This window comes from Musca domestica, unplaced genomic scaffold, assembly GCF_030504385.1.
Source record: "Musca domestica strain aabys unplaced genomic scaffold, Musca_domestica.polishedcontigs.V.1.1 19, whole genome shotgun sequence".
NCBI classification, from domain to species: domain Eukaryota; kingdom Metazoa; phylum Arthropoda; class Insecta; order Diptera; family Muscidae; genus Musca; species Musca domestica.
In genome coordinates, this window is record NW_026712245.1 from 13274813 (window position 1) to 13299465 (window position 24653).

The 24653-nt window shown below is 35.4% G+C and overlaps 2 protein-coding genes across 2 annotated transcripts in view; one reads left to right on the forward strand and one right to left on the reverse strand.

Annotated features, from left to right (window-relative positions):
• The window catches only part of LOC101892669 (serine-rich adhesin for platelets), a 107767-nt gene that overhangs the window by 50921 nt on the left and 32193 nt on the right, over positions 1-24653 (forward strand). Inside the window, exons 4-5 of the mRNA XM_059121349.1 lie at positions 6097-6225; positions 15075-15257. Coding sequence (XP_058977332.1) covers positions 6097-6225; positions 15075-15257 — 312 coding nt within the window. The remainder of the gene's footprint in view (positions 1-6096; positions 6226-15074; positions 15258-24653) is intronic.
• On the reverse strand, positions 6264-8460 carry LOC101893199 (beta-hexosaminidase subunit beta). The gene is made up of 8 exons (XM_011293812.3): positions 8296-8460; positions 8159-8238; positions 7914-8097; positions 7726-7829; positions 7276-7594; positions 7088-7217; positions 6827-7028; positions 6264-6769 (listed from the first exon to the last, which is right to left on the reverse strand). Exons 1-8 carry the CDS (start codon positions 8399-8401, stop codon positions 6332-6334), a joined length of 1563 nt encoding a protein of 520 aa, XP_011292114.2. The 5' UTR covers positions 8402-8460; the 3' UTR covers positions 6264-6331.

A 24653-nucleotide genomic window follows, 5' to 3' on the forward strand; every position in this document is an offset into this window, starting at 1 on the left:
TCGTCTTCCGAACAAATTGATATAGAAGGCTATCATTTGGCACTGCCCACTGCCAAATGATTAAGTTCCGAAATGGACCATGTCGAGGTTTTCATGTACGCCCTATAAAACTGGTTATAAAAGGGATATTCCCTGAATTGTTGCAAATTCGTTATTTAAAGATTCGGTATTTAGAGATTTTCTGATGATTTTTGCCAACAGTTTTAGCGGATTCTCTAAAAACTCGGTATATAGTGTTTTTCACTGGACCAAACTTCGGTGGCACTAGGTTTCCTGAGTTGGTCCTTATATTTCCCATATAGCTGTACCTATGAATATTTGATATTTTAGCCACATTTTTCAATTTCAAATATTACATCTCGATACTTTTATTTTTAACCGTTTTCTTTACCCACAGTGGAGGGTATTAAAATTTCGCCCCAAAGAAATTAACAAATTTTTTAATTGTGTGTGTTTGTGTTTTCATAAAATCTAATGTTAAAAAATTAACATAAAAACGGAATATGGAACTCCTGTACGTGAGACAATGGATGCATATTATGCATGTTGCAAAATGTTTAAAGCCATTTAGGCATCGAACCTATAATAAAATCTGTGAATAAATAGACCGGTACCGACACAAGGAACACTTGAGTGTAGACTCAGGATAGAAAAAAACACCACACAAAATAATATATATATAATCCATGATTGTGAGCCTGTCCTTAAGAGCCCCATGCTCCATACTTTCTTGAGAGGTAGATATTAATTTTCAATTAAATTAGGGTTTGAGGCTCCGAAAAGCTGTGAGGAAAACATTTAATGAAAATAATTAAAGGTAATATATGCCATTTTCAATTCAATTCCCAGTTCAAGTTTTCGCGCAATTAATTAAATTAATTAAGGATAATTTAACCTAGTTTTTATAAGTATTAATATCATCAGACGAAGATGCAAACCCTATATTTGCAATTTCTTAGTGTTTTATATATTTTTATAATGAATATCTCGACAAAAATGACTGAGGAATGTAAAAAGGAATTCTCTCTACATTCTATTCATCTTTGGTGTTTAATAAATTTTATACAAAGTAAAAATATTGTATTACTTCTGCCAATGAAATCTCATAAAATTTCCCCCTTCATACATTTTTGTAAAAGAATTTCTCCTTGACATTCACAGCCGATGAAATGGAATTTGTTATTTTTTTATTTTATTTCCGGTTTTTTTTTTCAAATAAAATTTATTACACAATATTTGTCATACATCAACTGAAAAATAAATGAAGTATAAAATTTCCCCTCATGAGATGAGGTAATTATAATGTGTTACCGCTTGCACCTATCCCGGCACCTTGTTAAAGTCTTTTTACAGCAGTCGAATACAAAAAAAACTGAAAAACACAAACATACATCCCGTCACCATCGTTCCCAGCTAAAATCGGATGACATTTACATGCGTTTACCAGGAAACGTCTAAAAATATACTCTCTCAACAGCCACTTAGGTCTACATACATACATACAAACATACAAATGTGTAGAGTTGTACAAAACAGAGGCAAATGTATTTGATGATCTGAATATGTCATGTCTTGTTTTGAGGGAGAACTTATTCTCGAAAGGAGATTCTATGTGGCGTTTATGTCTGTATTTTAGTTTTGCATAGCGTTTTTCACTCTCACTTTGGTGGCATTGGTGTTGGGCGTATGGTTGCCCATTTGTCTGTCCATCCAATGGGCCCGATTCTAAGCATGAAATTAGTTGTCTTTCTCACGCTTTGCAGCATGACAGATGGATGTCTTTTCACCTATATTTTGAAAATCTCATACTTATTTGGGATGTTTGTGCTAAAAAATGAGTAGATATATTCATGGATGCCAGATTAATTTTTTTTAGATCTTCTTCAATTGGAATGATAACTTTGACCTAAACCTGTGTTATATAAGTAAAACTTGTCAGAAGTTGTATATGGACCCATCTGTTTGGTAAATCTGAAGCATCGAATATATTGAAATCATTCAATCATCAAATATATTGAAATCATTCAAGTTTTGCTCCTTTTTTGGTAATATTGAAAAGTAGTCTATTAGTTTTTTTTTTCAGTATCCATGAACAGGCTTTATTGTTATTAAAAATCGATTATGATTCATTGGATATTTTTTCAATCAAAACCGATTTTAAAATGGACTAAAAGCCTTACTATCGGTCCAAAGAAGACAAGTATCGGAGCATGCAATCAAATTTCACATTAAAATGTCATTCATATTTTAAGCTGGCGCTACAGCCGATACATTTATCGAATAAGCTGATATTTGACACGGAGCGAATTACATTTACTTTCGAAATTACATTCACAGATTTAAGAAGATTAAATTTAGTTAGATCAATTCAAATAAATAAATATAAAACAATTTTTTTTTCCCGATTTTCAACGAAATACAAATAACAAAGTTTTAAAACATGGCATTAAACATCAAATCTGGCAACTATGTAAAACATTTCCCATGGAATTCTTAATTTCAGCCATAATTTGTCATCGAGATAGCAAATTTGTGAGTAGGAAGCCAGTCGCCGTTCTGTCTTTAGATTCTGATACCACGTGGATATATGTTTTCCCTAATCCAAATTGAGGAGACACGAAGAAAACACCTGGCCATGCCACAGCATAAGACAACAACAAACACGCACACACATAAAATAATAATGAAAAAGTTTTGTGGGGTGAATTGCTTTACATTGTTGTGTGATTTTTCCTTTCGACCTTGCCTGATTCTATGTTTTTCATTCAATTTCATCTCTGCGTGGGGTGTGCTGTATGATGTTGGTCTTCTAAGATGAAGAGTGACGAATCATTCAACAAATTGGGCAACATTTCGTGCATCGGAACATTCTGTTCAAGGCGTAAGTGATTGTTTAAAAATTAATAATTGCGGACGTTCCATTTTTTGTAATACATTTTGATTTACAAACTGAAGATATCTGTTTTTCCGGAATGTGATGAAACTCTTTGGTCCCCCTTACGACATGGTGGAAAAATACACATTTTCTGAGTGTTTTTCGTTGTAGAAATTTGTGTTTGGCAATTTTGAATAAATCAAGTAATGTATTTCACATTGAAAAGGGAAAATAATATTTTGAGAACTACAAGAGTGACATATCCAAGGTGGATACCAGAACATAATTCGAATAAACGAAACATTTGTTTTGTGGCCTCTTCTTTCATGATTAGATTAAATGGTTAGCCACTCATATATTAGAATGATTTTAAAAGCTCCACCGACACAACAACAAATAATATTTAAACCAATTAATTTAACTCAATTAAAAATCGTAATTGCAAAAATTTTCCAGAATATCAAAAAACCACCTGAATAAACAAAAATTAGATTAAAAAAATCTGTAGAAAATAAAATTAAAAAAATATGTCAAAGTATTAAGAATATTTGAAGCGACCGTTTGATCAATAAAATAAATATGGGCGCACACAGTTCAAAAGAGAAATTATCGCGTTCTTATTCCGAACGATATATCCACGCTCAGGTCATCGAAAGAGAGCGTTTCGGTAGCTTTGGTAAACGTGCTAAAGGTAAGTGTCTTTATAGTTAAGAAATGGATAGATTAAACTATTCATAAGCAAATTCATGTCAATTATACCTTCCGCCATATATATATTTTTTTTTAATTTTATTGAATGAAAACAAATATGTCGGAAATGGCATCAAATTTTAGAATAAGTTTAGATTTGTTCGAATTGGTCACCTTTGGCGTGAATTATGGCCTTTAAATGTTGCTCTGCGGTATTTTGGCCCATTCCCGGCAAACCGCTTGCTGGAGGTGATCTACACTTTGGTATTTTTTAGTGCCAACTTTGCATTCCAAAATACTCCAGACACAATAGTCAAACGGATTGGTCTCCGGAGATTTTGGCGGCCATTGTGCGCTGGAAATGAAGCGATGAACCTTATTATGTAACCATTCTTAGTTGGTGGAATGTCCAAGGTCTGCAGCCAAAATGTTTGCGTGCCCAAGGCTTTAATACACCCTCCTGAATATTTTAGCGATAATATTCGGCATTTATTCTTATGCCACGGTCGATCAATATGAGCAGGGCGACCATCGGCTATTATGGCCTATACCATCACCATGGCCGGCGCTTGAGTTCTGGTGGCCAACCGAAGGTGCACATTTTCAGCTTACCTTTTTGGCAAGTAAACACGATCATTTTGTTTGTTTACAAACTGCTGGACAACGAATGTTTTGTCATCGGAGAAAACCAAATTCGGTAGTTCACCACTTTCGGCCAAGCGAAGCAACTCTTTAGCTCTTTTGAGTCTATTTTCTTTCTGTTGCGGTGTAAGTGCTTGCACTTTTTGGAATTTCAATGGCTTTACCCCGAGCTCATTTTTCAATATTTGCCAAATGGAATATTGCGGTATACTTAGCTCAGGAGCCATTTTTCGACCACTGCGACGCGGGTTTCGATCAAGCCGCTTATTTACTTTTCGAACCATTTCTGCTGATGTTGCTGTTTTCTTCCGTCCAATTCCTTGACGTCCGGCTACGCTACCTGTATCACGGTAACGAGCGATGGTACGAGACACTAACGATTTATTCACATTTAAATGCTGGAGTGCTCTAACTATAGCCAGATGCGGTTTTCAAGCCACTATCACGCTTGAATTCCATCACGAATAACTTTTTTTCTGGAAAATTGTCACCAAATTGTTTTTGTACGCTTTTAAACAATATTATGAGCTGTCACTGGAATAATTTTAACAGCTGTCGGACGAGTGACTTAGAAATGACAACAGTCTGAAGTTGGTAGCAGTTTTTTCATCTCACCCTGTACATGGTCCCAACATATTATAGAATCTTTTTGGATGATAAGTTCAGATTCCACTAAATTTGTAATACAATTAGTTCAAAATTACAGAAGCATTGCGTATTTTAAGACTAGACTTATTATTTCGAAATAGAAAGAATCAAGAGGGTAATTGTGCAGTCTATTTTTCTCATTCGTAGAAGGTATGGTTCTATGCCTTTAAGCATATTGAAAAATGTAGCCAAATTTTATTGGCAATTTAAGTTGTTATTGGATAACTTTTTGTAACTTTGGTGCCTCAGAAATAGAAAATCTCTGTCAAATCTAAATTATTAATTTTCTAATGTTTAAAGATTCTTGTCAGAACTCAACTTGGTTTTTCCTTCTCCCTTGGTTTTTCCTTTTCCACTTCCCTTAAAGACTTTACATCGTCATTTGGTTTATTTGTTTAAAATCTACAGCAGATTTTAGTGTCGGAGTCACTGTATGCCTTTGCATCTTTTGCAAATTACTATTTCCAATAAGGAAATGCAATGTCCATTCCTTCGATGTGTGTTCCGCCAACAGATGTGTTTGCAGTTGCGAAATTGCGCTTCCCCTTTGTTCGATTCATTTACTGAAAATTTGTTTAATGGATGTTTACAAATACAAAAAAAAAGGGTATTGAATGAATTCACTTCATCTTCGTTTTTGGGGGAGCTGTGTCTATTTTCCGAACATTACTTCATTTGTCAATGAAAGGAACCGCAGATTCACATCTACGTTTGAGTGATTTTTTCTATTTATCTCCAAATGTCAGAAATATATCAACCTCAGGCGTAATGTGTGTTTTTAATGCTCACATGAGGAGGAACTTGCACTCACAGCTTGCTTGCTAAAATGAAATCATTTTTAGCGGAATTCGAAAGTTTCACTTCATCTTTGCATTCTTTGCCATCATTTCTATTAACTCGAATTCCAAATGGAAATTCCAACAATGTTTTTTAGTTTTGCCAAAGAATGCATATTTGAGTGCTGGATATTTGATTAGAAGTACTTTCTTTCCGTACACACCAAACAACCACCCTCCCCCCTCCCCACACCCGAAATGTTGTAAAATTTGAAAATGGTCACGTTTGTAACATAACGATTTAATGAAATTATGCTATCGCTCAAGTTTTAAATGGGTCTCTTCGCAAATGTAGATAATTCTCAGAGCGTGCTCGCGCATAGCTTTTACTCGGATCCAAGCAATTTAATGTTGTTTAACAGTAATTTTTCATTTTGTTTTCCGTTTTCTTTTCTTCCTTTGCAGGAGCAGCCAAGAAACGCGATGTGCGCAATCTGAGTATATCGCCAACCGATTTGGGACCACCACCAAAAACTCAACAAACATCGAATGGTTCTTCAACACGGCCAAAACCGGCGGTTTTAACATTAACACGTAAGTGCCAGACATAGTTGTAATGAAAACCAAAAACGTTTCGATTTAATTGCAAACATTTTTTATTAAGACGTTGTTGTTGTTGTTGGTTTTTGCTTCACTTACACTAGCAAAGACCAAAACTATTGGCCGGTCTGGCCTCAATGCCCCTGTAGACCATACGGCAATTGTGCTCTTCCAAGCGTAATTTCGCCTCATCGATGCTTCGATGAGCTTGTTCGGACCAAAGCCTTTCGGCTACAGCTGCCACTCGGGGAAAGGTGGTCGGCAAGACATTGTGCTCGTTGATGAATTCGGTCCATAGACAAGCTTCGCCGCCAATGACCAATTGCTTCTGGGCATCGGTCCCACTAAAATCGGTGGGTTCCACATTATAGAATTTCTCCCAGTCACCGCCTGTTTCCAAGACGTACAAATACCAGTCTTGGCTTCGTATGACATTGAATTTACGTTTAGTAAGGGTGGCAGCGGTTGCCTTATAGTCAAACCAGATCTGAGCAATGGTGTCTTTGGGCCAAGCCATCCATGGATTTTCTATGAAACCCTGAAAATGGTATTTATTTTTTTTGTCCAACTCAGGAAGGTTTAATCCTTTTCTTACCTCTTGCCACGCCATTTGCTTCCAACCCAACGACGTAATATTTGCTGAGAATCTTTCCAAATACAAATAGGGTATGTCGCCATTATCTAAGCCATTGGAGGCTAAATAGTTTTGAATCTGGGAATTACTTTCCCAGCAGGAAGGATTAACCTCATCAACACCAAGATGTAAATATTTGTCGGGGAAAAGATTTCGGATTTCACTGAGGAAACGATGGGAGTGTAATGAGAGTTACATGGGACTATTGTGGAAAAGGCTCACCTAAAGAATTTATACAAAAGTGTAAATGTGGCTTCTTTTGTTGGGTTAAAGGGTCCCAGCTGGCCATTGTATTGGCCGGAGCAGGTTGTCATTATTTCTGGATGAGATGCACCCCAAGATGCGGTGTGACCTTTGAAAGAACTCCAAATCGTGATTTCCTACCCAAATGTGTTGCGAATGTCACCTACCTGGGGTATCGAATTCAGGGATTACACGTATACCCCTCTTCCGGGCAAATTCCACAATTTCCTTCACATCCTCCGGGGAGTAAGTCAATTCCGGACGATAGGCACCTTTTTGCGACAGTTCGGGATACACTGCTGAACTGAATGGGAATGCCGAATCGTCCGTCAAATGCCAGTGGAACACATTTAGTTTGTTATAGGCCATACCTTCAAGAAGTTGTAGGATTTTGGTTTTACTTATAAAATGACGAGCAGAATCCAACATTAGGCCTCGATACTTGAAACGTGGCTCGTCATAAATTTCTGTTTCCGGTATACGAAGCTGAAAGGAAAGGATTGTTGTGTGGGTACATCGCCAAAATGAGTTGGTGACAATTATCAATTAATTTTGTTTCACACAAACACACACATGGGACACCTCGTCTCCTGTTATAGAGTTAATAGTTTACTTACCATTCCATTGGGCATCGGCACCAGAAGCTGTGAAATAGTTTCCAGGCCTCTTAGTATCCCCCAGATGGAATTTGCAATGATGCGTCCATCACCCCAAACATAATCTGAAATGTGGCGAAACCGTTTTAATTAATTCTGTTCTCTTGATTAATGACACCGCAGAAGCTAAACGGCACATTCCCACTCACATGACTCATCCATATCCAAACTGGGAAGTGTTCCGCATGTTCTTGTCAGATTGACACTTAGCTTCTGAATTCGGCGCACAACTTTTGTTTGTGGTGCCTTGACATAACCTTGAGCCGATTTGCGAATGATATCGGCATACCGTGAAATGGCATCTTGAAGTAGGGGACAATTTCTGTTCACAGCCTGCGAAAAAAGTAGAGCAAATGAAAATTTATTCGATTGCACTGAGTATTGTGTGCATTACCACAAATTGAAAATTATTGGGATCCATGTCAAAATAACGACCTGAATCATCCTGCCACAATGGTTTGGGCCAAATTTCGCCTAAAGCAAAGATATTCCATTAAAATTAAGTGCCTGTACAATTCATCATATACTTACCGGCAGTGCCTGTTAAATCAGGTCCATAACCTAAGTAGCCCTCGCCCTTGATTGGAACTGCTAAAATCTGACAGATTAGAACAAAGAAAATAGTATTGAGTGCCATATTCCTCTCATTCTAGCTAAACTGGTCTTTTAAGCAATCGAATTGCAAATGATGAAATTGTTTTGGTTCCGATGCAAAAAATGAAATTAAAATTTATCTGGAATTTTCAGCTGTGTCAACTTATAGCTAATTTATTTGGATTTGATGTGATTCACCGGAAAAGCTAGCGGGGTAAGACGGCGTCTTATCTAATTAACTCAAATATTTGATAATCATTAAAAATGATTCCTATGATAGGCATGATCTGTAATATGTGGGTGTACCTGTTACTTGACTTTGAGCGCCACATTTCAATTATTCGAATAAATTTAAATTTAATATTCCATTGAAAGATCCGCTTTACAAGTCTTGATAATGAATATATGATTTCTCATGATAACTCGACAATGGTACGGATTTTTATTTGATAAAAACACAAACTATAATAAGTGGACTGTACACGTAAATGACAGGTTGTAGAGTTATCCATGACAAATTTCAGATGAATACGACTGTAATTCAAAGATTATTAACTATGTTTTGACACCGTAGCATGATAGAAGGACAAAAATGAGAAGAAGGTGTTGCAGTTTTAAAAAACGTATTCTGTTGTGGGCCCAAAAAATGTCGACCTTCGTGTCCGAAGGCACATGTCATGCAAAGCATTAAGAATTTAGGATTTCCTCTCCGAGACAATGTTATAGCTATTGTTACTCAAAACAAAATTTGTGAACACATAAAATAAAAAAAAAAAATAATTTTAAGATAAAAATTGGCAAGTTAGTTTCTTATAATTTTTTTTCTGGGTTTGATATATATATACACGGAACCATTTCAAATTCAAGCAAATTACCAAATTATCTATGATCTCAATATACAACTACCTGAACTTTATTTGAGCGATAACATACAAGATTAGTTTTTTGAAAAGTTTGCTATCTACATATTTAATCGGTAAGAAAGTAAAAATTGACTTAAGAACTACTTCTCTAGAAAGTTGTTTGCTGTCATCTTGGTATACTTTCGTTTGAATTTTTTACGGTTTCATATGTATATATCAGAGCCCGATAAAAAATATAAACTAATTTGACTTTATCAATGAAGGATCTTATGGATTTTATGTGTCCAAACCTTGAATCTGTCTGACAATAGCTAAAACTTTGTCTAAGAGAGAATATCCAAGTTATAAACAGTTTGCAAGATATGGGTCTCACAAAATAATTTATTTGGACATAAAGGTCAAAGCAGCATCAGTTGATTATAAACGAACAATTAAATAAACAGATCATCTCTTCTTTTGGGGTGTCAAAATATGAATAATAATTTTCGTGTTGCATAGTGTACCTTAGTTTAAAAACTGAAAATTGTTAAGAAACACTGTCCACCGAAGTTATATTTTGTTGGCAGCATAATTTACCATGTTCCTCAAAAGAACAAGAGTGAATAAATGACGATCTCAAAAATTCATATAAGTAACGTTGTTTCTTTAATGTCTTGAAAGTAGCATTAATCAAGTATTTAACTGTGATAACTGGAGTAACTTCATAGCTTTTAACATTTTGTAATTATTTGACTTCAGTATTTTTTTTGGCTCATCTAAAGATAGCTGACTTAATTGTTCATCATATTTTTTACTTAGGAATGTTGCAATCTATGCACAATCAGGGAGGAATGTGTTAAAATATTGAAAATAGATTTTGTTGCATGAAAATGTCTAGCGGCATTGTATGCATTGATGCACCGTGTTGCGCAAAAAAATATCTGGAAATATTTTAGACATCCCAAACAGAAGATAGCATTTCGAAACAAAGTACTTGTCAATGAAAAAATCTTGTGGAAATTTGACTTTCTATCAAAAATTCCCAAAATGTATTTTTTTTTTTTGTTAAGAAACACCGTGCGATGGCTCAAAAGATAGATTACATAAGTACAAAGTTAACTGCCTCATTTGAAATGCAAGACATACTTGACGTGTAACTGATTTAACATTTCGTGCCACAAACCGAAGCACTTTCGTGTGAATTTCTTAGTGGCGCGGTATTAAGCAACCTTAGCTGACGCTTCCATCAAAGCGTTGTGCGCCAGAATAATTTGAAATAAATGGTTAAAGTCCAACTTATGAAGAAAAACTTATTGCAATTTTGTATGTTACCAAAACACAGATACAGGAGCAGAGAAAGACTTTGACAAGAACTTAAATTTAATTAATTTCATTGCATATTGTTCCTGCAAATAATGCAAGAAGTTGACAATATTAAGGTGGAGTGAGGAGGAGGTTTTGAAGTACAACGTTAACCTGTGGGTAACAAAAGAGAGGTATAAGCCTTAATTGGATGTATGTTGGCAGAGACTTCCAAATTTAGCCTAGAAACAAGTACGTAAAATTTGGAGAAAATCGGTTCAGCTATATAACTCCCATCCGTAATATGCACTCAATAACAACGATAGCAGATGCAGCTCAGGAATAACTCTGCCAAATTTTGTCATTATTGGTGTAAAATTGGATACAGCTCCCCCGCAACTTCATGCTACGTTACGTTATCCGTAAATCATAATATTTAAATATAATTTTCAGGCACTCAACATTTGTCGTGGAAAGTTTCTAATTTTAATTAGAGTTTTTCTTCATTTAAATTTGTTTCTATGCATTTAAGAGATATACGTTTTAATCTAAACTTAAAACTCATATTTATTTTTTGGCATAAATTTTCGGCAACACATATGTTAAGATAATCCGCAAATATTTAACACAATGCATTCTCACCTTTTTTCGTCTCAAAAAAATTAAACTTAAAAACCAATTAACATACATAAATCTCATAAATAAATGTTGTTATTGTCTTTTACCCACTTTTACCCATTCAAACTGTTTATGCTAATTAAGTTTGAAAGCAGCATCAAATCAGAAGATATGACCTGTTGTTGGTTGAACGTTTTGTAAAGTGGAATTAAATTTCGCCCATACATGGGAAAATATAGTTCAATGCTAATTTATCAGCGTATTAGCGTAAAGCAGCCCACTCAAAAAAACCCCAATTCATTCATGCTGTTTGCGCTGTTCATTCACACTTGCGCTTGTCGGCACTAGCCACCATCATCATCGGTGAGCTTTTTTTTGCTGATTATTTCATCGGACCAAGAGTGGTGGTGGGCAGTCTGTGTGAAAAAGTTGTTGTTGGAAAAGATGATCTCGGTTACTTTGAGGCCCACACTGGACCACATTTCAAATGCCAAAGAATGCTAATAATTGTTATGGGATTTATGAGGAATTATGCTTATGCAAGTGAAGATTATGAGTGGTATGATCAGCTGGTTCTAGGGCTATGTGGTTTTGCGTTTTTATGTACAACAATTAATGAGGTGGTACTTTAAAAATATTTTTTTTGGAACAAAAATCCAAAAAACAGCTTCTATTTTTCATACCAAAACAAGATCGTCAAATATGTGGTACTTCGTCATTGAATTCCGTAAGCGGGCATAACAACAAACCAACAAATCGAGAAATAACAAAGGTACACAAAAAACCTGTTGTAAAAGATATCGAGAGACACGGTTGTGTTGATTGTTCTTCGAAGGTAAAATTGTGCACTGAATGGGGGGAGAATCGTATTTAAGAGACTTCTAGGAGAATAGCAGATAATGCACACAAAAAGAGATATAATGCATTTCAGCAACATGTTGCCGGAACATTACAATTTTCATCTTTCTCTTTCCTTCTTCATGCAGAACTGCTCACGAGCAACACTGCACTCACGACAAGCAACAAATGGACAAAATGATCTCATTCGTATATTAGCGTCTATTACGTGTTATTACCTTGCTTCATCTTTGTTTGACTTTCTTTGTGGCTTGTTGTTAGTTCTTTTGTTTTTGTTTTGTTAACCGTTTTCACACTCCGATGATAGATAACAGGTGTTAATGATGTTAAAAATTAGAGTCTCTCTTCTCATTTTTACTCCGTATTTTCTTTCGTTTGTGATTGTGAAGGGGGCGCAAGAAGAAACGAAAGCGGAGGACAAGTGCAGCTGTTATAGAAATCCAAAACAAAAGAAGCGGGTCTTTATCGGCTCTGACTAAATTTGGTCAAGCGAAATAAATGGCCAACATCGTATATGAATCTTCTTTGGTCAGCCATTGTAAACCGGTTTGTATGGGTGTCTCTGCATCTCGTCGTTGAAGGCATCTTGTCAATGCGTTCCGACCGAAGAAGTGTATTGTTGGTGAAGCTGGCTACAAACGATCACGGTGGTCAAGTGTATGTTAACTAATTCGAATCCAGTTGACAGTTACATGGGGGTAAGTGGGGGCAAAAGAGTAGGTGTTAATTAGAAAGCAGAACAAGTGGCTGTTGATGACTTCAATTTCCTCAATGTGTTTCATGCTGTGAAATTGATGTTTTGAACACCATTATATTTCTATGAATGGAGTGTTTATAGTAGAGGTGAGCAAAAGCGTGAAACAGATTAGAGAGGAAGAACTAAAATTACGATTTTTAATCTCTCTTTATTAACTTTAAATTTATTTATTTAAAACAGCACTGCTCAAAGCCGTGTGCTAGCACATGAGTCCAAAAGAGAGATTATTAAAGAGAAAACAAAAATTGCATTCATACAAAGAAGAGTTTAATCATTTCAATAGTTTTCAAACTCCGATGTTGTCCAACATTTTTAGTAAAGCCGATTTAAAAAAAAACTGTTTTTTTTTTATTATGTAGAAAATCAAAGAGAAATTGGTCTGGTGAGCGAGGTCAAAGAAAGAAGAAAAATTCAACGCAGAAATAAAAATAAACAAGTAAGCAAAGGCTATAGTCGTGCGGGACCGACCATGTAATACCCTACAACACTAAAATATGTTAGAAGCCCCTAGAAGGGGCTTAGAAGGCTATATTCGTCAACGTGCATTGCGGATATCGCCTGTAAATAATGTTGATATTTTTCACACAAAAGTAGTGGTCCATTCTACCCGCTGTCCTAAACTCTAACTTCATGCGAGATTTCCTTTGGATTGAATTTGTTAATTTTATAACGGCTGCAAAATCAGGAACATTTTTAGTTGTTGGTCCATTTCAACCCCTAAATATATTGAATACAATAGGCCTAGCCATTCTGAACCTAACCCTAGCCTTTTTCGTGAGGATAATTGCAATCTGTATATAATAACCTCAACCTGGGTTGTAAAATGAAAAAATATTACAAAACATACACTCCAATATTTGAAGTGAAATTGAAAAAATCGCATGCGATAAAAAATATGAAAAAATAAAAGAATGTCACAAAATACTGCAAAATCTATATTAACATCATTATAGGCATCTTTTTATGCGATTTTTTTTAGATTTTATACTTTTATGATAAGAAGGCATTCTGAATTGACAAAATTTGTCGAAATCGGTCTAGCCATTTTTGAGATAAAAGCATTCTAGCTAACATCCCCTTCCTTTCTATATATACATTGTATATATTTTGCTATATACATCCGATATATTTACTATCGGCATCTACGCAACGGTCAAAGTTGACCTGTTCGTCTATTTGTAATTTCGCAGGGATTAAAAATATTCGCGGTTTAATAGAAAATTTGACTTTTATATAACAAATGTTATGGGCTTTTTCACCCACTAAATATTACCCAATGGCCATCAAAATTGGAAGGCTTCTGCCCAGCCCTAAGCTCTAGCCCCATGCTAACTTCCGCTTCGATTGGTCTATAATTGCGACTTGTAGGGCAGCTGCAAAATCATGAAATTTTTCAGTTTTTGGTACATTTCAACCCCTAAATATTATGCGATCATCACCAAAAGCTATAAGGTTTTACTCTGTCCCTACCCTCACCTCCATTCTAAATTTCGTGAAGATCGGGCCATAATTGCGACCTGTAGAGTAATTACAAATTAACATGAGCAGACGGACAGGCGGACGGACATACATAGCTAGATCGACTTAGCTCGGCAAGATAGGAAATCAATATTTCGAGGTGTTACATAATTTTTGGCCCAATCACATAGTGTTGTAGGTTATAATAGTATAATAGTATATTCGGTGGAAGTTGAATATGTTCAATATTGAACTCTTGAATGTTTCCATAACATTCAAAGAAATTAATGTTTTGAACTTTTGGGATCGACGAATTGTATCGAATTTTACGGTACGTTTCGAGGTAATAACTGTAATTTAAAATATATATGATTTATTTATTTGGAGAATTTATCATTTTATTCCACATTTTAGTGGATACTTTATTTTTTTTCATTTTCCCCAATTGTACTGGGAAAGCACAAGACACAAACCCAATACCTATTTTTGTAGACTTGTAAATGATTTGTAATATTTTTTTGACAATACATATTTTAAATTTTATATTTTCAATGTTTCACTTCAAACAATTGAAATCAAATTTCTTAAAAGCTTTTCCAAGAGGTAAATGGGAAAGAACACATACATCAAGATTACGTGATTCAAGAGGGGTCATATGTTTTGTTTTGATTACATCCATGCAATTATCCAAAGGCATGGACGACGCAGTAAGTGAAAATAATGAGAAGAAACCTTTTAGCAACATTTGCTGCGACACATGTTTCTCTAAACATTTGTTGCTGTGAATAGTGAATAGCTGTAAATAGCAATGACGCCAATTAAAACCGATGCTCCTAAAAGTATACCTTACATTAAATAATAATATTTTATTCTCTTTTCAGAAAAACGTTTCAATGCCCAGAGCAATTGTACAACGCCATCTCCATCCACAACTTCGACGGCTGCTAGCAGTCCAACAGGTGGCAGCACAACCAGCATCAAAGGTTCGCCACCACTTAAGAAATTCCAATTGAATACCAGACGCATAGATGGCAAAACAACACCCATAAAAACTCCCCTGAAAGGTAAGAAGAAAGGCCCTTGTATTTGTCAGCATCGTATAAACTTGAAATTGTCTGTGGAGTAAGGATCTTGATCTCTATTAGGCACTAGCTCGTAACCTATGGTTTAATTTTTTTTTCGATGGTGATTCAATTACTTTTATAAATAACCCGCACCCATGTTATGCAAGCCGTTGGGTTGGGTGGGAGTCTAAGTTTCTGCTAGGTCCATTCTTTTTCATTTCTAATTCTTGCGTTGAACCAAAATGTTTTGGATTTGTGTGCTATTTTTCTGATTGTTTCATTAGAAGTTTAAAACAGGTTTTCGAATCGATGATATCAGTTGTTCCATACTCTGTGTGTGTGTGTGTGTGACATATGACACTGGACAATAAATACGAGTATAAATCAAAGACTTTCTTCTTTTTGCTATTATTATCGCTATACGTATATATCTTTCTTTATCTTGTCTTCTTTTTATGGCCTTACATCCGGTTTCAATGTTTCTTCTGTGTATTTCTTTTGATCTCTTTAAGCGTTGCTATATTTTGACTTTCTTATTTTTTCGATGACATATGACTTATTGTCGGGTCGTTTGTTTTGTTGGATGCTTTTATTTGGCCGCTTGCAAATCTGAGGTGTTGTTCGGTCCGATGGCAAACCAACAAGTCTAAACATTCATCATTTTTGTTTTCTTTGTCCAAATTGCGTGGCGTTGTTTAATTTGATTTGCTATTTCTAAATCATTTTTTATTATCGTAAATTAACACATCAAATCAATTTATAGTTGCCGACATGCAGACGTCCAACATAGGTTTGACGTTTTAATAGATTTGTGGCGTTAGTTGGTCAGCGTTGGGTTGTGCGCTAAGTGACGATGTTAGATTTTGTTTTTGTTTGGGATGTTGAATACCGTGTCTGATTTTAATGGAAGCATTCTAATCAATACTCAATCACATTTGGTCACTTTGAAAAGGGGTAATTGGGGGGCACATGTATTGCGGCTATTAAAAAATAAAACAGACGGCTGTTGTTCCTTGATTTAGATTTGCGACCAGAAAGCATTAACTTTTGAAAACAAATGGAATTGATTGAATGAATTGCATTTTGGCTTTTCAATTGAAAATGGCCAAAACATAAAATACACTGATATTGGTTTAGCATATGGCTTCCAATACTAACTATTAGCATAAGTTGGTTAAAACAGATCACATTGGATGTGTTTGTGTATTAATTTTAATAACTTTGTGATCAGAATTTTTTGAAGAATTTAATTTTTTAGAATATATTTAAGAGCGTTTAATAGCTAAATAGCATAGTCATTAATGAACCTAGCATTTGCGAAAAAAAATTATTGTATGCATTGGGGGTTTTTAGAAAGTAACCCAATATTTTAAAGGAGTTTTCTAAAAAGTATCTCATTACTTTTTAGCCAAATTCGTTCTTAGGGTACGGGAATACTTCCTGTAAAAAAATATTCAAAAATCTGATTTTTGTTTTCCTTGAGTTTTCTTTTAAGAATTTGCTCACCCTCTGGCTTACATTATTGAATATTATATTAACTAGTTTTTGGTCTTAAAAATTTTCATGACAAACCACATCTGTTCAGCACGGTTTGGTTGTGAATAAAGTAAACTTCGGTGATGATTAGTGGGAATTTCCCAGCACTTAAAAGTGGGAATTTTCCAGCATTTAAAGGTGGGATTTGTAATGAAAACAAACTATTTTGTAAGTGAAGACAAAGCTAACATTTGTGTATCTGGGTGTTGAAAATATGGATTATTTTTGGTATAATTGTATACACACGAGCATGTAAAGTTGTATACTTCAAGCACACATGTGATCAATGACATTTTTTCATTATTTTCAAGCTATATTAAGGACAAGTACGAATATTTAAAGTAACAAGTAAAAAAACATTAAGTTCTGCCGGGCCAAACTTTTAATACCCTCCACCTTAGGGTAAAGGAAAAATTAGAAGAAATGTGGCAAAAACCATTAGAATGCCGAATATCGGGAGGTACCGTTATATAGGGGCTATATCGTGGATCTACACGTGCAATGTTTCGTCAAAGGGGCTAGAACCCATTATGACCTACAGATACTATTTTTCAGACAAATCCGTGAAAAAATGTGGCAAAAATCATCAAATTACCGAATATCGGGAGGTACCGTTATATGGGGGCTATACCAAAACGTGGATCTATAATTTCAATGACTCGCCACACGAACTGGGACCCATTATGATCAACAACTACCAATTTTCAGAGAAATTCTTGAAAAAATGTGTCAAAAAATCATCAAAATACCGAATATTGGGAGGTACCGTTATATGGGGACTATATCAAAACGTGGACCTATAAATACAATGATTTGCCACACGTACAGGGACCCGTTATGACCTACAAATACCAATTTTCAGACAAATCCTTGGACAAATGTGGCAACAATCTTCAAATTATCGAATATCGGGAGGTACCGTTATATGGGGGCTACATGAAAACGTGGACCTATACATAAAATGTTGCCCCACTGGAGCTGGTAAAAATCACCAAAATACCGAATAACGGGAGGTACCGTTATATGGGGGCTACATGAAAACGTGGACCCATACATATAATGTTACCCCACTGGAGCTAGAATCCATTACAACTTACAAAGGACAATTTTTAGACAAATCCGTGGAAAAATGTGGCAAAAATAATCAAAATACCGAATAACGGGAGGTACCGTTATATGTGGGCTACATGAAAACGTGGACCCATACATATAATGTTACCCCACTGGAGCTAGAATCCATTACGACTTACAAAGGTCAATTTTTAGACAAATCCGTGGAAAAATGTGGCAAAAATAATCAAAATACCGAATAACGGGAGGTACCGTTATATGTGGGCTACATGAAAACGTGGACCCATACATATAATGTTACCCCACTGGAGCTAGAATCCATTACGACTTACAAAGGTCAATTTTTAGACAAATCCGTGGAAAAATGTGGCAAAAATAATCAAAATACCGAATATCGGGAGGTACCGTTATATGGGGGCTATACCAAAACGTGGACCGATATATCCCATTTCCAATACCAACCATCCTAGGGACAATACACACACTTGTGCCAAATTTCAAAGGTCTACGTCAAATAATGTGGGCTCTATCGTGATTTCAAGAGACAGACAGACGGACAGACAGACAGACAGACAGACAGACGGACATCGCTAAATCGTCTTAGAATTTTATGCTGATTATGAATATATATACTTTATGGGGTCTACGACGAATATTTAGAGGTGTTACAAACGGAATGACAAAGTTAATATACCCTCCTACCCATGGTGGAGGGTATAAAAATATATCGTTTATTGGCTTCTATGCAGTTGGCAACTTTTTTCTTATATCAAAATCAGATCAAATTTTCCTGGGACAGAAAACTTCTGACTATCATCTTAAGTTTTAATGTTAGAGCGTTGCAATTTATTGTTGAAATAAAAATAATTGAGTTGCGGCCAAACGATTAAAACTTCGAACCTTAGTTCAATTATATATTATATATGTGTCTTCCATTTATAAGGTAATCATTTCAACTTTAAAAATCGTATAAAATATTTAACAAATTTTGGTGCAACCTTAATGTAAACACACAAACCGTGGCTAATTGTTATAGGCCGTTTTCTTCTATTTATTCGCATTAAAAGTAAAAGTTACAGAAACAAAAACAAAAACACAAGTAAAGCTGAAAATGGAAATGCTTCGTCTGAAATGGTTTTAATTGGCTTTTTGCTTTGCAGTAACGATAAATAAAAGTAACTCTCTACACACAATTAATGGCTAATTGAATATCGCAACAAATGCAGCGCCAGCTGGAGTTTGCCATTCATTCGATGGATCGCTTCAATCCCATTCATCCATGCACTCGAGCCGCAACTAATAATCAATCATTGACGTCATATGTATGTGTGTGTGTGTGTTTCTTCTTTGCGATTAAATGGGTGGGGACAGGTAAAACTCGCTCCCCGGGGGAGAGTCACTTGGTGTTAAAACAAATGCCAATTTAATTTCAGCAACTTAATCTGTGGCTATTCATTTTCAAATACTAAATTAATTGGATAATGAACATTTTAGTTTATTTAAAAACAAGTAAAAAAACATTAAGTTCGGCCGGGCCAAACTTTTAATACCCTCCACCTTAGGGTAAAGGAAAAATTAGAAGAAATGTGGCAAAAACCATTAGAATGCCGAATATCGGGAGGTACCGTTATATAGGGGCTATATCGTGGATCTACACGTGCAATGTTTCGTCAAAGGGGCTAGAACCCATTATGACCTACAGATACCATTTTTCAGACAAATCCGTGAAAAAATGTGGCAAAAATCATCAAATTACCGAATATCGGGAGGTACCGTTATATGGGGGCTATACCAAAACGTGGATCTATAATTTCAATGACTCGCCACACGAACTGGGACCCATTATGATCAACAACTACCAATTTTCAGAGAAATTCTTGAAAAAATGTGTCAAAAAATCATCAAAATACCGAATATTGGGAGGTACCGTTATATGGGGACTATATCAAAACGTGGACCTATAAATACAATGATTTGCCACACGTACAGGGACCCGTTATGACCTACAAATACCAATTTTCAGACAAATCCTTGGACAAATGTGGCAACAATCTTCAAATTATCGAATATCGGGAGGTACCGTTATATGGGGGCTACATGAAAACGTGGACCTATACATAAAATGTTGCCCCACTGGACCCAGCATCCATTATGACTTACAAAGGTCAATTTTTAGACAAATCCGTGGAAAAATGTGGAAAAAATCACCAAAATACCGAATAACGGGAGGTACCGTTATATGGGGGCTACATGAAAACGTGGACCTATACATATAATGTTACCCCACTGGAGCTAGAATCCATTACGACTTACAAAGGTCAATTTTTAGACAAATCCGTGGAAAAATGTGGCAAAAATAATCAAAATACCGAATATCGGGAGGTACCGTTATATGGGGGCTATACCAAAACGTGGACCGATATATCCCATTTCCAATACCAACCATCCTAGGGACAATACACACACTTGTGCCAAATGTCAAATAATGTGGGCTCTATCGTGATTTCAACAGACAGACAGACGGACAGACAGACAGACAGACAGACAGACAGACGGACAGACAGACAGACAGACGGACATCGCTAAATCGTCTTAGAATTTTATGCTGATTATGAATATATATACTTTATGGGGTCTACGACGAATATTTAGAGGTGTTACAAACGGAATGACAAAGTTAATATACCCTCCTACCCATGGTGGAGGGTATAATAACTGACCGAAAAAGGACAATTGGCAATGAGCTCCTCTCATAACAAAGTTGTCAAATGTAAAGAGCTGTCTGTTGGCATTCCATTACTTCGTTAGGAAAATGTTTGATTGCACTTATCCGCACGGGACAATTCGTTGGCTGAAATGCAATATAAATGCCTGCAATGCATTTTTTAAACTTTTATTTCAAACTTACGAACAAAATGTCATTTAAAGCTAATTATCTAAACTAAGGAGGGGGTTTCCACCTCTCCGTTCACCTTCTATGAGTCCATAGGAATAAGTTGTATTAAAACTAGTAGTACTCAAATAAAACTTAGTAGTAGCTCAATGAACGCAAGTGAGTATTTAAATTAAACCTTACTTCCCAGACAGTGTTGCGGTAAAACTGAGGATCACATTCGCTGTTATTCATTCGAAGGATGTGTTTTTTGTGTTGTGTCCAAGCCATTTTGCAGAAATATCAAATGTGTGTTGGACGAGTTGGCATTGTTCAAAATCCCAAATCGACTGGACCAATTGGAAGAGGTTTTACCCTTCTTTGAAACCTTCCCCTTGAAACCTACCAGAGAATTGAATTAAAACGTATATTGGATACTGTTTATGGTATTTAGTCCTTTGAATGATTAAAGTTTTTTTGGGTTTTCAATGATTTGCCCCATTTTTCAAACATACATATCCTACGTGTGTGTGCTATAACATTTGCAAAATAATTGTTTTCAATATGGAACGGTTGTCTTTGTACAAGAATATTAGTTAATCACAGTACAATCAACGCGTTCCTGTAAATTAGGAAGCTTCATGTCTTGATATTTTCTAATTTGATGTGAATGGACCAATAAACAATGTAAATGGTATGTCCCTCAAAAAACTAAAATATAATATGTGGAATAAATAATAACTATAATAATAACTATTTTGAACACCATCCACAATAAGATGACGTCCGTATATAACGACTCTAACACTTTTCGGTGACGCCTTAAACGTATAAAAGTCTCTAAGTTGATTTTGTTGTGTTTGTCTCTATGTCGCTTGGTCAGTCAGCATGCTAAATTCAAACTTGAGACCTATTACGTTATGAAAGCCTTTGAAATTTGGAACAGTAGTGGGTATTGGCTCTAAGATCACTGATATTGAAATGAATCTGCCCTCATTGAGGCAATCCCACCATTGAACGGTACGACGTAATGATCATATTTATTTTTCAGGTTTTAAGAGTCTATTTTGGTTTAGCACCCGTATTGCAGTTTCCAGCTTCAGCTCTCAATAGGACTGCCTGTAGTTTGACAATTTTTCAAAATTGGTTCAGAGTTTGTTGATATTTTGTGATCTTAATAGCTACAACATACAAATACAAATATTTATTGGTAACCGGCAAAAAACTATCTGGCAAAATATTCAGTACTTTCAGGTATGAACACCTCGACCCAGTATCGCCATTCCAAATTGTAAGAATTTAGAGGAAATCTGAATTCCTATCGCTGGTTTTGCTACTAAAATGTGTAAGAAAAAATATGTTTAAGAGCGCTTATTATAATAGCTAAAAAAATTGTATGTATTAGGGGTTTTTAGAAAGTAACCCAATATTTTAAAGGATTGGGCTAAAACGTATCTCATTTGGCTCTTTGGGAACGGGAATACTTCCTATAAAAAAGATTCAAAAAATGTGATTTTAGTTTTCCCTTGAGTTTTCTTTTGATAATTTCCTCACCTCTGGCGTACATTATTTACTATTAAATTAACTAGTTTTAGGGCTTATTCAATTTCATGACAAACCACATTAATTAAGCACAGGTTTGTTCGGTGTGAATAAAGTAAACTTCCGTGATTATTAGTGGGAATTTCCCAGCATTTAAAGGTGGGAATTTCTTTTGTAATTTTTTAATGAAAATAAAGTATTTTGTAACTGAAGCCTAAGCTAACAATTGTGTACCTGGCTGTTGAAAATATGCATTATTATTTTTATAATTGTATACACACGAGAATGTAAATTTATATATTTGAATCACACATATGATCGATGATATTATTTTTATACCCTACACCACATGGTGATCAGGGTATTGTGTCTTTGTGCATTTGTTTGTAACAGACAAAAGGAAACGAAATATATCTGCATATAATCACATTCTGAGTCGTTTTAAGCATGTCCGTCCGTCCATCTGTCCATGTATTTTTGTAAACAAAGTTCAGGTCGCACTTATTGTCCGATCCATATAAAATTTCGCACAAATCATTTGTTTGACCCAAGGACGAACTCTATTGAAATTGGAGATAATAGATCAAAATTTATTTTTTTGTGAACCAAACGTGTAATTTCAGCCCAAATGCGATGGAATTTGGCACCTAGGACCAAATTGAGCCTAGAAACAAGTGTGCTAAATTTGATCGAAATTGGTTCAGTTATAGCTATAGCTCCCATATATACTTTTCATCCGATTTGTTATTCTTGTCCTCCGCAGCCGTAATATGCACTCTGTAACAACGATATTTGGGGAAATATATCAAATACAGCTCAGAAATACCTTTGCTAAATTTTTGTGGAGATCGGTCCAGATTTGGAAATAGCTCCCATATATATTTTCGTCCGATTTGCCTATTATTGTGCACCAAACGTGTAATATTAGATCAAATGCGATGGAATTTGGCACCTATGACCAAATTGAGCCTAGAAACAAGTATGTCAAATTTGGTGAATTGGTTCAAAATATAGTTATAACTCCCATATACATTCCTCATCCGATTTGTTATATGCCCAGCGGATTTTTTTGCACATACATCTTCCAACTGAGACCACTGACAATGTTGTTGCGACTCATCCAAAGCCTGTATACAATTTCTACTTAAATTTACACAGCGATGGCATAGACCGTCAGACGAATCCGAAATCTACCGACATTGTAAGCGAAGGCCAGATGAGTTCGAAATCTATCGACATCCGATGCAGATGCAAGTGCGATGGACACATTTTACGATATTTGTTTTGTTCTTTAACTCTAATATGGATTTTATTTCACAACGCGATAGCTATACGACTCATCTAAATCGGAAGCTAGTTGTATGCTATTAGCCACTGTTCATTCATTCATTTTTTCCTATTGACAAAATAGCATACATTTGGATGGGTATTAAATTGTAATGGCCAGCAGACTGGTGGGTGTGTTCTCCGCCGTCGTAATATGCACTCCGTAACAAATACTCAAATACCTTTGCCAAATTTTATCGAGATCGGTTTGAATATACCCAAATAGCTCCCATATATATCTATATTCGATTTGAAGTTAATGGTGCACCAAATGGGTAATACAAGTCCAAATTCAAAAGGCACAAATGTATCGGCAAATGTAGTAGGACTTAATTCAGAGGAGGATATTCCTCTCATATATTAGTTCCTTTGGACCTTAAATTATAACTATAATTATAGTTCGTATGATTTAATTCTGACAAATTCCCCATAAAAACTTTTATTTGTTATGTGAAGCTCTATAAATATGCAAAGTAGTGTAGGGTATGATAAAGTCGGCCCGCCCGTCTTTAAGACTTTCTTTACTGGTTAAAATTATTGTATTTCAATTGGTAAGGAAGCCCTTGAAATTATTTCAGATTTTTCTGGCAATTATCTGCGAACTATGACAGATCGCATTCACTTTTGGTCGTAAACAATGTAAAATTAAATTTAGAAATGTGCTCTTATCGCCCATTCGTCAACTCATATCTTTGAAAGTCTCTAAAGAAGGTAAAAGTAAAAGTTTAAGACTGTTGCTAGCCCATGTGCGTGTTGCCTGTTTTTTACTTTTGTTTGTTTTTTGCTGCGTTGGCGTTGTAAAAACGCACACAAAGAGATCATTAACTTATTTTTAATTTACCGAATTCACTGAATTCAAACACAAAAGCTCAAGCTGTTATTAAACATTGCCTTAGTTGTGATGGGAATTCACAGAGATATTGCCAGGGGGTGGATTTCGAATTCATAAAGGAATTTCGAAGAATTAGACATTTCACATCATAATCGGTGTTGCTAAAATTATACGCTATTTTGTTTCGAACATGACAATTAAATATAATACAGAAGAC